At 43.8% G+C, this 15832-nt stretch overlaps 1 protein-coding gene across 2 annotated transcripts in view; it reads left to right on the top strand.

Moving 5' to 3' along the window:
• Window positions 1-15832, top strand: part of RASGRF2 (Ras protein specific guanine nucleotide releasing factor 2) — a 205917-nt gene that overhangs the window by 98871 nt on the left and 91214 nt on the right. The window contains exons 16-17 of one of the 2 annotated variants that reach the window (XM_077817129.1): window positions 7304-7432; window positions 8768-8857. In XM_077817129.1, coding sequence (XP_077673255.1) covers window positions 7304-7432; window positions 8768-8857 — 219 coding nt within the window. The remainder of the gene's footprint in view (window positions 1-7303; window positions 7433-8767; window positions 8858-15832) is intronic. The other variant, XM_077817130.1, reaches the window with a different exon arrangement.

A 15832-nucleotide genomic window follows, 5' to 3' on the forward strand; every position in this document is an offset into this window, starting at 1 on the left:
GACTTGGCAATACAGGTTAGATTGTTATGCAAAAGTGGTTTGAAGTAGGCCACTAAATGTTAGCAGACAGGTATATGTTACAGATTGTAATGAGCCATGAAACCAGTGTTACCCCTTATGCTTTACTATCTGTCCCAACTAGTATTTAGCTCAACCACTCATTTCTTTCCCCAGTCCTGAAGAAGTATTCAATGTAGTTCAAAAGCCTGACTCTTCCACCAACAAAAGTTGGTTCAATAAAAAGTATCACCGCACCTATTTTGTTTCTCTCATATCCTGGGACCAACATGGCTACAGCAAGGCTGCCAACTAGTATAGTTTATGCAGTTAGTCAGTTAGCTGTTTATGGGATTTTTGTCATGCAGAAATCCCCAGAATTTAAACAGTGTACCAGGTGCAGGGTTGTTTTCTTTGTCAGTGGCAGGCACAAAAATTACCTAGTTTGCTTAGGTGAGGGACATGTGAAAGATAAATGTCTTATCTATACCTCATTTCCGATGAGGACAAAGGAAGAGGAATTTCTTAAAAATTCATCTTCTCAGACAGGCAATGTATTCTGGTTCAGAGTCTGAACCTAACCATGAAAGAAAGGAGAGTTCTCCACGAGCAGTGCCCATCCAGCTTCCAAGGCTCCAAAGCTAGATTCAGGTGAGAGATGTCATTCTCTTCCTTTTCTATGGTCTCCTTGAAGTGCTCAAAATCATATGAGACTGATAGACCACTGAAGTCTCACTGTTTGTCCCACCAAAAGGCACTAAAAAGTATCCTAGTGCTGAGTCAAGGTCTTGTTGTAAGCACCATCAATCACCGACACTGCTGACTCTGGTGCTTTCATCTTTATTGGTGAGATCTTCAATCCCGGAACCGTTGGATCCAGTATCAGTTTTGGCAACTGTTCACTCACCTCCACTGTTTGTGCAATCGATGCTGCAGGTGTTTCTCATGACAAAAGATTTGTTGTGTTTTCTGATGGACTCACCTTTGCTACTCCAACTGCAGTCAGAGTTGCCTGAACTATGTGGGTACCACCGACTATGGTGCTGGAAACTGAAACATCCATTAATGGTTGGGGGCCCCATCTGGGTCAACTTCGGGCTCCGGCACTTTGTAAACATTAGGAGGTTTCATTCCACATAAATATAGGGGAGCTTCAGGCAACTCGGAGAGCATGTGAGATGTTCATTTTCAACATCAGCGACCAGGTGGTTCAAGTACTCACCGTTGCCGACAACACTACCACTTTGTTTTATCTGAACAAGGGGATGGAAGACGGAATCAGTTATTCCAAGAAATGATTCATCAGTGGAACTTCTTCATAAAGAACAATGTCTTGCAAAAGGCATTTCACCTTCCCGGGGGAGGAATGCTATTGCAGATTCACTCAACAGAAACTTTGTAGACCATCATGAGTGGCCAATAAACAAGGACATTCTGCATCAGATCTTTCATCAGTGGGATTATCTAGTAATAGATCTTTTTGCAGCTAACTGAACAAGAAATGCAGGAAATTCTGCTGCAGAGCAGATAGCAGCCCTTGTCTTTTGTCAGATGCTTTCCTTTTTCCCTGGTCAAGTCTTCTGCTGAATGCATTTCTTGCCATCTCTCTAAATCTGAGGGTGATCAAGAAGCTAAAAAGGGTCAAGGCAATCGTCATCCTCATAATGCCAGCCAGGCCAAGGCATTGACTCAGTTCGACCTTCCATAACTCTACCGGTGATTGAGAGAATTATGGCACCCAAACCTACAATCACTTCACCTCACGGCGTGGATGATCTCTGGTTGAGCAGTGAGGAAAAAGTTTGCTTTCAAGATATCCAGGCCATTTTGGTGAGCAGCAGAAAGGACACCAGAGCCACTTATGTAGCACAATGGAGAAATTCTCAATCTGGGCTGAATCTTATCAGTTGTCACCAAACAGTGCAGAAATTAGATTACCTTCTGTATTTGAAATCATCTGGTCTCTCCATCAGTTCTGTGAGGGGCCATTTAGCTTCCATCTCTGTGATATATCCACCACCAGATGTTTTTCCTGGCTTTTCGCATCCTTTGTATCTAGATTTTTAATGGGACTCTTCCACATGTACCCTCCATTGTCTGATCCAGTGTCGTCATGGGACTTGACTATAGTGTCCTCTTTTTAATGGGTTTCCCCCTCTGAACCTTTAGCAACAACTGATATAATTGATAATGATGAAAACAGCATTTTTGGCACAGTTGCTTGTATGAAGAGGATCTCGCAGCTGACCCTCCTTTCATGATATTTTACAAAGACAAGGGCTCCATTTACCCACACCTTAAGTTCATGCCTAAGGTTGTATCTGTATTCCACATTTGAATCAAGACCATTCATGTTCTGATGTTTTTTCCTTAAACCTCATTCTAGCAAAGCTGAGGAGGTGTTTCATACTTTGAATGTGTGGAGGACTCTGTCCTTTTACCTGGACTGCACAAAATAGTTCAGATCATCTCCCAGACTTTTTGTAGCCTTTGCTGAAAGGATTAAAGGACAACCGATGACAGCTCTGCTGAGACTTTCCCCCTTGGCCAGGGCCCGGGCTTAGGCTAGTGAGGGCCAACCTGTTGCCAGGGTCTCCAGGGCTGGGGTTCATTCTTTAATTATATTTTGTTACTAAATCATTGTTAGGAATTATATTAGATCATCATTGTTCAGTTTTCAATTGAAATCTTTGTAGAGCTCTATTTACGTGCTTTATAGGCTGGACATTAATATGGATTACATAATATGGAAGATTTGTATCATCCCAACATACTCTTAGAATACATAAATATAGTATTTATTATGTACAGTTGGCCAAATTCTTCTCTCTTACACCAGGGTAGCCCCATTGGGATTGCAGAATCTGACACAAAGTGTAGAAATGAACTATACACAAAATAGCTGCTGTCCTAGATGGATATATTATTCTTATTATACACTACACATTAAAACAGTAAAGTATGGGTTATTCTTATCTAATGCCAGAAAGTGAGATGTTGCAGAGTGTAGCAGTGTGGCTTCAGATTGCCTGTTGAGCACCCTTTGTGGACAGATGTTGCTGTGCTGCACCCCTGCCTATCAGGCTGTCCTGTCTCTTCAGGGGTCCTTCAAAAACTCACAATTCACAAAGCAGTCCAAACAATTCCCAGAAGGGATCCCACTTACTTAGTCCTCAGGTGCCCCAAGCCTAGTTCATTCTTTCCCAGTAGTCCAATACAAAGTCTTTCAAAACAAAACACAAACTCATGCACTTTTCACCCCAATTTCAGCTGGGCACATCCCCCTCCTTCTTGAGAGTTTGTCTTTCAGTCTCTTGCCCTGCTTCCTGTGCGGGAGCTCTCCCAGGTAAGATGACCAGATATCCCAATTTTATAGGGACAGTCCCAATATTTGGGGCTTTGTCTTATATAGGTGCCTATTACCCCCCACTCCCAATTTTTCACACTTACTGTCTGGTCACCCTACTCCCAGGCCTGCCTCCCTGGAGAGCTTCCCCCTACATTGTGCACTTTTCCCCTGCTGACTCAGGGCCCTGCAGGAATATTCTTGTTCCCTGCAGTGTATCTGCAGACTTAGCTTCAGTTTCCTCGTCTTGCCACCTTCCCTACTGCTGCACCTTCCTGCTCTTTTTATTCTGGGATCACTTGATTCTACTCAGATGTGTCTCATCTTGTAATCATGGTTGGCTTAGCCCCACGCTCTTCAGCCCATGGGGCAAATCACACCATTACACAGGAATTCCCCAGCCCATAGGTACTGGGAGTGTTATAGAGGCAGCATATTAACGTTTAGAAATGGAGAAAACATCACATAAATACATCATCATTCCGAGAGCCAGAACCAAGCTGGAGAGGACCCTGAAGGATGCCATCTGCTGCCAATACGTGGAAAACCTGAAACAGAAGCTGGACCAGGGCAGACCTTTGAGATTATGTGCAAATGGGACGCCAGCAACCACTTCCTCCCTGGGGGCAGCTTCACCCGATTTGCCAACTGGAGGTTCATCCACCAGGCCCGGCTCAACTGCATCCCACTGAACGAAGCCATCCGCCACGGGAATCAGGACAAGCAATGCAGGAAGTATGCCAAAGAGACACTACCCCATGTCTTGTGTAGCTGCAAGCCCCATTCCAGAGCCTGTCAACTGCGACACAATGCCATCCAAGATCACCTTGTCAGAGCCATTCTGCCACCTGTGAGGAAGGTAGTCGTGAACTCCTCCATCCCTGGAACCAACAGCCAATTGCAACCAGACATTGTCATCACCAACGAGAACCAGAAGATCATCATGGTGGACATCATGGTGCCCTTCGAAAACAGGACCCTGGCTTTCCACAATGCCCAATCTTGAAAGGTGGAGAAATACACCCCTCTAGCTGACACCCTGAGAATTAGGGGCTATGAGGTCCAAACTCACGTGCTGATCGTCGGAGCCCTGGGTGTATGGGACCACAGAAATAAGCGAGTACTGAGAGAATGTGGAGTCGGTTAATGCTATGCTCGGCTGATGTGGCACCGTCAGGTGGTCAAGGGACATCTACATAGAACACATCACCGGACATCGGCAATACCAGGAGGGATGAGGTGGAGTGCCGATGGGAAGTGCAGTTGGGAAAGTAACTCAAATACTTTCCTGATGGACTGTTTTTTCCCCTAAATGGACAACCTATCTTAAATTCTCAATTACTGAGGGACAATCTTCACTCACTGATATATTTTGCTTTCCACCACCAACTCTCTGTATAATGTTTTTCATGAATAATGTACCTGAATGCATCTAATGTACCTAAATATTGAAACTGTATTCTTAAATTTATTCACCTAAATTTGGGTTATTGCTGATTGTGCACTATATGTATCTTATGACTTTAAAAACAAACTTTGTATTTGTGGATAATCTTAGCACGATACCCAAATGTACAGACACTCTTTTCCCAACCTATGTATTACATCATATTTTTAACATTAGCTTTAATAAAATTTTAAATCTATTACATTGCTGTTTTGCAGTGCTTGTAACACCTATGGATTTGGGAGCCAGACAAATGAAGGACTTGCACTGGGAGATTTTGGAGGAAACTGTATCTAGCAGTCTTCACCAGAAAGAGTGTCATTTTGTCATAGGTCTGTAAAGTGTAAGGAAAGGGAATTAAAAAATCCACCCCTAGGGCTTGGCTACACTTGCGAGTTAGAGCGCATTAAAGGAGCCCCGGGTGCTTTAGCTCACTATGCATCCACTCTGGCAAGGCATGTAGAGTGCTCTGACTCCACGGCTAGAGCGTTCCTGGTACGCCACCTTGGCAAGAAGATTAACACTTGGTGCGCCTTGGCTGAAACGCCTGGGTGTCAGTGTGAATGAGGTGTTGCATTACTGCGCTCTGATCAGCCTCCAGAAATGTCCCATAATCCCCTTAAGTCAAGTGGCCACTCTTGTCATTGTTTTGGAATTGCTGAAGGAATGCGGATATGCCCTTTGAAAGATCCGTTTCTGACAGCCGGCATGCTTATCTGCCCGAGACAAAGCAAACCATTACTGTGGAATGCTGTGTGAGAGAGAGAGGCGGGGGGTTGGGGGGGGGGTCTGCTGCTGTCTGAACTTACAAGACAGCATGCTAACATGCTCTCAGTCCCCCCAAAACCCACTCTCTCTCCCCCCACATACACACAACACACTCCCTGTCACACTCCACCCACCCACCCCCCCGCCATTTGAAAAGCACATTGCAGCCACTTGCATGCTGGGATAGCTACCACAATGCACTGCTCTCTGTGGCCACTGCAAGAGCTGCTAATGTGGCCAAGCCAGTGCACTTGCAGCTGTCAGTGTGGACAGACTGCAGCGCTTTCCCTACTGTACTCTACGAAAGCTGGTTTAACTCAAAGCGCTCTACATCTGCAAGTGTAGCCATGCCCTTAGGGTGGTGACAGTAATAGAAATACAAAGTACTAACCTGTTATTTCCTTAACATAAGTTTTCTGCATAAGAAAGAGACCATTAACAAGTGATAAGTAGTTATCTAGGATCAATTGGTTTCATTACTCATCTTCTCCTAAGATTCCAAAGAGGCAGATTTAATATGAATCCAGTTTGGCTGTACAAATTCAATTTCCAAGTCAATGCTGTTTTTTATTTCTTCTTGAGTATGGCCCATTTATCATCTAAAGAGAAATTTTCTCCACGTTCCAAATGCTTTTTCTGCACATCTGCCTACTGGTGTAGACAATTTCATTTTAAAACTTAGAGTACAGTGCTTGTGTTGTAAGAGTTGCAGTTCCAAATCTATTGTAGAATCCAATAGAGAAGCATTATGTGTAGATATTTTTTATTTTTCATGCGGACACATGTCATTCTGCCAGCTTACCATATGGACATTAATTTACTCAATGGAGTAATGAGCTCTGCAGTGCTGTTCAGTTCTGTATTAGCAGGCAGTTTTGTGATTATATATAATGACTTACTACTGATTTTTTCTCACACTTGATATGTGAATCCTATGATTAAACTATCCATATCATGCTTATGTTCCCCTGGATAGTCTGCTTAAGGATATGCAAAATCATGACAGGGCTATTTTTTAAAATGACACTTTAGCACTTGATGGTTTTCATTTTAAGTTTTTATTTATGGGCTTTGTTACCGTTATGTCATTGGTACCTGTGAAGTTGCCTGGTATTTTCCGAGTACTTTACCTCTATCCAGAGGAATATTGTTGCTGAGCCTTCTTAAAGAAGTTGCACTGTCAGCTTACAGAAGGAATATCATAAAGCAAAATATATAAGAGACTAAATTTTAACTTTCATACTTATTAAATGGGGCTTAAATAGGTTTAAATTGTAAATATTGGTATAATGTACTTTTTTTTTAATGGACCTGATCTTACTATGTTCATTGAAACAAAATATATAATGATTTCACAGAGGGAAGCATCGGGCTCTATGTGTATATTATTATGATTACAGTATATGTTTATATGTTTGATCCATTATAACCTTGTTATTCTCTGTGCTTTTCATAAACTGCGAGTGTGGAGACACAAGCTTCTTCAGTATTTCTTGTAGACCCACATTCCAACCATCTCTCAGAAATGAGCCACTTTATGTACAAACTGTGTGCTTAAAAAGAACCTTTTTGACTGAAAAATTGAAGGAAATGGCTTCATATCTTAAAGCTGTTTCACTGTTGTTTAGATCTCTTGATATTTGAAAATAATGTTTACACATTTAATGGGCTGTAAATTATGGAAATAATGGTGACCACTGTACTAACAGAGTGACCTTTGTACTAACATTCATGGTGTTTTAAAGCAGCAGTTCTAGAATCTGTGTCAGTGGACAGGACAATTCCTGAAAGCACTTCGACTGTCGAGACACCTGAGCTTTCCCCATGTCGATCCCCCTCAACTCCACGACATCTCCGCTACCGTCAGCCAGGAGGTAAGAAACATTGCCTTGGAAGGAGACTAAGTTATGTATTTCCAATTCTTTTTTAATTTCCTGCAAAGATTATTTTCTAAATAATGTGGTTAGTTTGTGTCTCTGCTTATTTTTCAGATGTAAAAAAGCCAGCAACATATGAATAACAGTATTCTAGTTAATTGGCATATTAATAACAAGAGAATGAAAAGCATACTGGGAGTTAGGAAGTGCTGAAATGATCTGTAATATCTGGAACAGGATGTACCTTAGTTCAGGAATAATATTGACTCAATCCTATTCTTACATGAATTAACAAGACCTTAACAGATTTGCAGGAGCTATTATGGGGGCACATTTTGGGTACCATATGTGATGATTAGATGCACAACTCCCATTATTGTTAATGGGAAACGACTGTGTCTGTTCCTCCATGTGTGACATGGAACATTTACAGATGGTATCAGATTATTCATTCCAGTATTGAGTAAATCACTCAACTGAAGAGAAAAAGCAAGAGGTGGATCTTCTAATAGCTCTCACGTGGCTCTTCGAATTACTAACAGAACTACTTGCTGTAGCCATAAATATTTAGAATGTTGCCCTTTCTTGAAATCTAGATTGTAAGCCAACTATTTCATGTTTGGGAGAAAAAAAACCCCACAAATATAATCCTCCCCAGTAATCACTAATAATTTATGAAAACATTTCATAGTAATTTTAAGCCAAAACCAAACTTTACTTATTGGCATAGGTTATGGTTGTGTGTCAGAATTTTTGGTTTGAAAACTCTGGAAATGCAAAGCAAAACCATTTGAATGGAAATCAGAGGAGATGTTCTCAAAACTTCTTCCAAAGTGATACCAGTAAGTTTTGCAAAGCTCTGCTAATTTTAGGTCACAACCAGGGGGAAATCTTAAATCTTGTTCAAAATAATATCCATTTTTACTTTGCTTGGGCTGACTATTGAAAATGATGCAATTGAGAAGTAAATTAACCATACCTCTATTACTTTAGCACCATTATTTTTAAGCAGTTGTATCATAACTTTCATTTTTGTTTCGTTAATCTTTTTTCTTCACATTGGCACCATCATGCACTTTGTTAAACAGCATTATTCATTATTGTGATCTGGTGATAAAAATCAAATGACAAATATATTTTAAACATTTTTGCCTCTAATACAGAATCCGTTTTCATTGAGAACATAAAATATGTACGCTTACGTAAAGTATTGTATATTCCCTCTTTACCCTGTGAGCTGGGGGAGTGGAGAATATGAAAATTGATATGCTTTAAAAAAAAAAGTTAAAACCAAATACAAGTTGTTGACCTTTATTTGTCTGTTCCTTACAGTACAGACTGCTGACAACAGCCACTGTTCTGTTTCTCCTGCTTCTGCATTTGCTATTGCTACAGCTGCAGCAGGGCATGGGAGTCCACCAGGTGAGAACAATTTAGTGCAAGAAAAATGTAGATGGGTCTCAACAGGTAAAGCTGTCCTACCATCCCAGTTTTAAATAGTCACTGGTTTGTTCCTTTAATCTCCTGGGTATAATCTGGCTTCCATTCTGAATGGAGATTCTATTGGGATCTATAGATGATCAGGACATACTTAGATATGCTTGACAGTACTGAAGAAGGTGGATGGAACAGGTCTACTTTTCCATCTCTGTAGATCTGTAGCTCTGTAGATTCCCCAAGAAGGACTCTGTGGTCTAGTGATTAGATGAGATATTGCAATTCAGGACTCCTAGGTTCTATTCCTAAATTCACTGTTGTCTTACTCTGTGCCCTTGGGCATATCACTTAACTTCTATGAACTAAATTTTACACTTCATAATGTTAGCGTAAATCCAGAGTAGCTCCACTGAAACCAATTCAGTTACTCTGGATATATGCTGGTGTAACCAAGAGCGAGTTTGTCTCACTGTTGTGGTTTATCCAGCTGTAGTTTATCCAGCTGTGTTGTGGTTTATCCAGCTGTTTATCTGCTTCCTTTGCAGAGTGGTGACATATATTGTTTGTAAACCACTTTGAAATCCTGGGCTTAGAAGCAATACTACAAAGCACATTGAAATCAGTGACATTGTTTCCACTGATTGCAGTAAGCTTTTGATCAGGTATTAATGTGTAAAGTTGTGATGGTTTGTTTGATCAGAGTTATTTGTTCAAAGTCCTCACACACTGAAGACAGAACACACTTCAAACTAAGTTAATTTCTGTGATGAACATTGATTGGCATCTCTACATTATCACCTTGTAATCTCCTTTTGTGATTTTGGAAGACCATAATCTGGCTATATTCAGTTTCATGATCATTATGAGCCTGACACTGAGAGATGCTGGACACCAGCAAGTTCTTTGGAAATACAAGTGTTCTCTGCCCCTCAGAACCAGATCCTTCATTTGTGCTGGTCAAGGGAACATACTTTAAAAAAAATTAATCCCAACATGTAGAAAAATTGTTCTTAAAATACAAATATATCACACTAAAAACAATTATAGCTAAAGCTCCCAATACAGCCAATTGACTTGAAACAAATATAGGGTTAGTTTTGGCTCTGCATTATAAAAGCACATAAAGAAAAATATAAGAGAGTAAAATGTAAAAGCATACAATAAAATATGGGCATTTCAGATTATTCAGACTCTGTATATTGGAAAGAAGAAAATACATTGCTTGTGTTAATCTAATTAAATACTATTTTGTGGTGTTTACTTTGGTTCCTAAAAGAGGACCAGTTGTTTTTTTTTTTTAAAAAAAAGCGGTAATGCAGCAAAACTGACAAGAAAAGAGTGAATCAGGAAATCTGTAGGGAAAGAGCAGGAAATTGAAGGTTTCTGTCAGGAGGTTGTGACAGATTTATGTTACCAACCTGCCTGGGGCGTCAGGTGATCAGGCTGAGGCCATAGGATTGTTAAGGAAGGAGATGACAGAACACACCAAGTGTCTAAGTTTTAAAGCTTTATTGATAAAATAATAAAATAACTGCGGAGAGTGCTCCCTATGTCACTCAGAGGAAGGAAGAAAGTGTTAGTGTCCCAAGCCCTAACCCAAGTTCATACTCACACACTCACTACCCGAGGCTGGCCAGGCCTGGGTGTAACATAAGAAGAAGAGGGGGAAGGGTGGATGGGAGTTCTGTCCTGTGCACACAGGTCGTCCAGGGTTTGCTGCCAATCTCCGAATTGCTCCAGATCTCAGGAGGATTTTAAGTCCTGGGCTCCTCTGGGGGTGTTCCATTCCACGACCTCTGTTCCTGGTGCTCTTTGTGCCAGTCCAAACTGGCTTTCTGTGATCTTCTTCACTTTCCCAAAACACAAGGGCTCCAGGGATGCGAAGCTCTGCTCCCCCCCTTGTCATCTTGCCTGTGTTTTCCATGGCTGGCTGTGGCTGTGTGAGAGATAAACTTCTCATCTAGCGCCATGACCTCGGACTGGGGCCAGCATCTTATCATTGGACTGAGCTTGCTAGCTGCAGTGTTGAGTTAGCCCATTCTCTGCTCTCTTTCTCCTTCCCCCTTTGGCCTCTTGCAGCCTGCAAAATAATCTTCCACTCACACCTTTGACCTTCCCCAAAATGCTTTGCGATGCTTGCAACAGCGTTAGCAACATGCAGTGCTGATCTGCCTTCCCCAGGGGAACCCCTGAGGTTGTGACAAGGTGAGCAAGTACATTAGACTTCCAGCATGGCTACACTTGCGAGTTAAAGTGCATTGAAACAGCCCAGTGTGCTCTAACTCTTGACGCATCCACACTGGCAAGGCAAGGAGTGCGCTCTGACTCCGTGGCTAGAGTGCTCCTGCTACTCCAGCTTGGTGAGTGGAATAACATTTGATGAGCTCCTGCTGGAGCTCCACGGTGCCAGTGTGGATGCTCTGGTCTGTTAATGTGCTCTGATCGGCCTCCAGAAGTGTCCCACAATGCCTGTTCTATCCACTCTGGTCATCACTTTGAACTCTACTGCCCTGCCCTCAGGTGACCAACCGTCAGACCTGCTCTTTAAATTCTCTGGGAATTTTGAAAATCCCCTTCCTGTTTGCTCAGCCAGGCATGGAGTGCTCTCAGCGAATCTTTCCAGGTGACCATGCCTCCATACGCCAAGCAATGGCGAGGTGCTGGACCTCATTAGTGTCTGGGGGGAGGAAGCTGTCAAGTCCCAGCTGCACTCCAGCCATAGGAATTATGATACCTTCGGCCAGATATCAAGGGACATGATGGAAAGGGGCCATGACCGGGATGCTCTGCAGTGCAGGGTTAAAGTGAAGGAGCTGTGGAATGCCTACTGAAAAGCCCACGAGGCAAACAGCCGCTCCGGTGCTGCCCCTGCGATCTGCCGTTTTTACAAAGAGCTGGACGCGATACTTGGGAGCTACCCCACCTCCACTCTGAGTACCACCATGGACACTTCAGAGCACAGTCCAACAAGGCAGGAGGAGGAGGAGGAGAAGCAAAGTGGGACCAAGGGTGCTGAGGAGGAGGAATACACTCCGGCATCCCTAGATGCATGCAGCCAGGAGCTGTTCTCAAGCCACAAGGAAGGTAGCCAGTCACGGTGGCTGGTGCATGGGAAAGGACAAACACCAGAAGAGGTTCCCGGTAAGCGGCTTTTATTTTAGGAAGTAAGTTATTCGGTGCAGGCTCTTGGGGCAAGGAGGGTTAGGGCTGCATGCATGCCTAGATGCAGAATAGGGCGTTGATGTGCTCTCTCACATTGTGGTAATCGGCCTCAGTGATCTCTTCAAAGGTCTCATCCAATGTGCTTGCGCAGGTTTCATGGGAGAGCCACTGTAGTCCTTGTCCCAGGCAGGCTAACATGTCCGCGCCACTGTGCCGTGAGGGGTGGGGGGACCATTGCTGCACACAGGCAAGCTGCATATGGGCCAGGGCGGAAGCCGCATTGTAGTAGAAGACCCTCCTTTGCTTCCCAGGTCACCCTCAGCAGCGAGATATCTTCCAGGATGAACTCCTGTGGAAAATATAGGGACAGTGTTCAGTATAGGGGCCCCCTGAAGCTGTTGGCTCTCCCCAAGGCACAGAAACCCAGAGGACAGAACAGCCATGAAAGAATCAGTCCCCCTTGACCCTGTGCTTACTCACCATTTTGGGGCTCCCGTGGGTTATGTGCGCTCACTTTGGGACGGGTAAATTATGCTATTGTGTAGACTATGCTTGCCCTTAAGTACAGGGGAATCATTGCTCTGTCTGGTGTGAACAATGCTGCCTCTGTTCAGTGTTGCATTTTGCCTTTACAGATGCAACCTTGAGATCTCAGCTGTCCACGTTATCACCAGCCGAGAGGCTGCAAAGAATCAGGAAGAGGCCATGTAGAAGCAAAGAGGACGTGCTGCATGAAGTCATGCAGCACTCCCTTAATGAAAATTAAAAAGTGCAGGAGTGGCGGGAGAGTGAAAGGATGGTCCACCAGCAGAATGCGCATCGCTGACACTAAAGCATAGAGCGGCTGATAAGCATCATGGAGCGCCAAGCGAACTCGATCCAGGCAGTCGTAGCCATGCCGGCGGAGCACTACCGCACCCGACCCCCCCCCCGCAGCTCTTGTCCCAAAACTCTTTCCCTTGTGCCCCCATGTCACCTCCAACCCAGTTTCCCCTACATCCGGGTTCTTGTCACCATCAGCTGCCTCCAACACCTGTAGCTTCACCACCCAGCCCTGAAAACTACGACCCTCACCCACTGCACTCAACCCCCATCACCGTGCAGTATAGCCAGCCTGAAGTGCACCACTCATTGCACAGCACTCCAAACAGGAAGGCTGAGTATGATAAGAGGACATATGCAAACCTGGGATTGTACCGTTCCTCACCCCACCCCCTTGCCCTTTGTGTTTCCCAAGCAGTTGTGTTTCTTTTCAATAAATGCATTTTCTTTTCATTAAATGGATTTTTTTTGCTTTGAAAACATTCTTTATTATTGCATAACGTAAAAGGTACCTTAGCCCAGGAAAGCAACAGGCACTGCAAGTCAGTGTATCATACGTAGCAAACACAGATTCCTACTAACATTGGAACCACTGTACTTCACTCCCGTGCAGGGCACCAGACATTACTGGTGGCTTTCAGACTCAAATTGCTCCCTCAAGGCATCCCTAATCCTTGCAGCCCCGCACTGGGCCCCTCTAATAGCCCTGCTCTCTGACTGTTCAAATTCAGCCTCCAAGTGTTGAACCTCTGAGTTCCATGCCTAAGTGAATCGTTCACCCTTCCCTTCACAAATGTTATAGAGGGTACAGCATGAGGATATAACTGTGGGGATGCTGTTATCGTCAGGACAGCTCTCAATCTCGTGTTCTTGCACCGCAGGGTGGGGGTGAGCTCCTCACACAGTCCCATGAAAGTGGCTTTTCTCATCTGAAAGTTCTGCAGCCACTGCTCGTCATCCAGACTTGCATGATGATGTGATCCCACCACTCAGTGCTTGTTTCCCGAGCCCAGAAGCGCCGTTCCACGGTGGTCAGCATTTCCATGAATGCCACAAGCAAACTTGTGTCGTATGCGTTACTCGCGTCGATATCATCATCATCGGAGTCCTTGCTGTCCCTTTGGATCATAAGGAATAACTTGACTGCCAAACGTGATGTGCTGGCGAGACTCGTCAGCATATTCCTCAGCAGTTCGGGCTCCGTTCCCGCAGACCGAGAAGGAAGACAGAGCGCGCAGTACAAAAAACATTGAAAGATGGTGCCAATTGTGGACGGAAGCAGGGGGATTGCTGGGATGCAAACCGATGCATCACGGGGCATTGGGACAGGACCCAGAATGCCCTGCACCCTTCCCACAAGCCACAACACCAGAATGGGAAGAGGTGCTCTGTGGGATAGCTGCCCACAATGCACCGCTCCCAATGCCACTGCAAGTGCCGCAAATGTGGACACACCAGTGCACTTGCAGCTGTCAGTGTGGATGACTGCAGCGCTTTCCCTACTGCACTCTACGAAGGCTGGTTTAACTCAAAGCGCTCTACAATTGCAAGTGTAGCCATGCCCCCAGAGTTTGAAAACTTTGAGAGCAAAGTTTAAACCTCTGAGTCACCTTATGTGTAACTTGTATGATTGTTGGCAAAAACATACTGGCAGGAATTAAATAATCACAATAGCATGGTGTGATGGGTTCCCTGGAGTGCAATCTGGAACTGGGGTACTGCTGAGCCCTCTGTCTCACCAAAGTGGGCTCCCTCTCACACTGTGATGCTGTGACAAGCTGCAAACTCGATCAGGTATTTCACGTACACAGCCATCCACAGGCAGGGACACACCCAGATGAGTTACATGAATGCTTCTCCTAGCCATTCATGAACCAACAATGGAGAGGCTCCAGCCAGTTCCCCACAGTTCCCCAGGCCAGGACCTCAGAGCTGTACCATCTTGCCCTGGTCAGAAGCCTGACCAGTGTAAGTTTATTACCCAGTCTGCCCCTCCCTCAATGTGGAGAAGACATGCTCCAGCTCTCATTCCTGAGCAGATTTCCCTTGTACTTCAAGCTAAACCCACTGTTTTAGGTAAAATATAAAACAGATGTATTAACTACAAAAATATAGATCTTAAGTGATTATAAGTAATAAGCGTGCTGATCAAAGTTGGTTACCTAGAAAATAAAAGTAAAATTGCAATCTCAGTTCTATAAACTAGACAGGATTTGAATCAAGCAGTCTCTCACCCTGATGGTACAGTTCCTTAATACAGAAGCTGGGATTCTCCTTTCCAGCCTGGGACCACCTCCCCTGTTCAAAGTCTTTGTTCTCCAGACATGTTTCCAGGTGTTGAGTTGTGAGGGGAGTGAGGACAAATGACGATGTCACTTCCCCTCCTTTATAGGTTCCTCCAGCTTGCTGGAAAGATCTTTTGCTATGACCTGAGTCTACATGCTATTTCTGAGAGGTCTCCATTGTATACAGTTCCTGGGGTACTCCTTGCGAGTGTGTATTCCACTTAATGGGCCATCATCAGTGTCTGGCTGCCCCGCTGAAAGTCTAGTTGTGGGTGTTTCCAACTTCACAACATCTTGTAGTAACATACACATAGCAAAACTTCATAACTCCACATACAATGATAGCATATACAATTCAACAGGATATTAATGTTCAACAAATCAAGACTTTAAAATGATACCTCACAAGGCATACTTTGTACAAAACATATCACAATTATATGATAGTGGTGAATATGGGGGTGCCAGGGTGTTGCTTTGGAGTACAGAGTGCTTGCCAAATTAATTTATTATTTTAAAAATATATTAAAATAATATGAAGTTTGCAAAGTCAAACACTCAACTTTTAGATGGAAAGAAAATCTAAGGGAAGAAGGAGTTGAGGAGAGCAGGCAGTTCCTCAAGGAGACGACATTAAAGGCACAACTGCAAACTATTCTGATGCAAAGGAAAGATAGAAAGAATAGTAACA

This window comes from Eretmochelys imbricata, chromosome 5 (genome assembly GCF_965152235.1).
Source record: "Eretmochelys imbricata isolate rEreImb1 chromosome 5, rEreImb1.hap1, whole genome shotgun sequence".
Classification (NCBI taxonomy): Eukaryota; Metazoa; Chordata; order Testudines; family Cheloniidae; genus Eretmochelys; species Eretmochelys imbricata.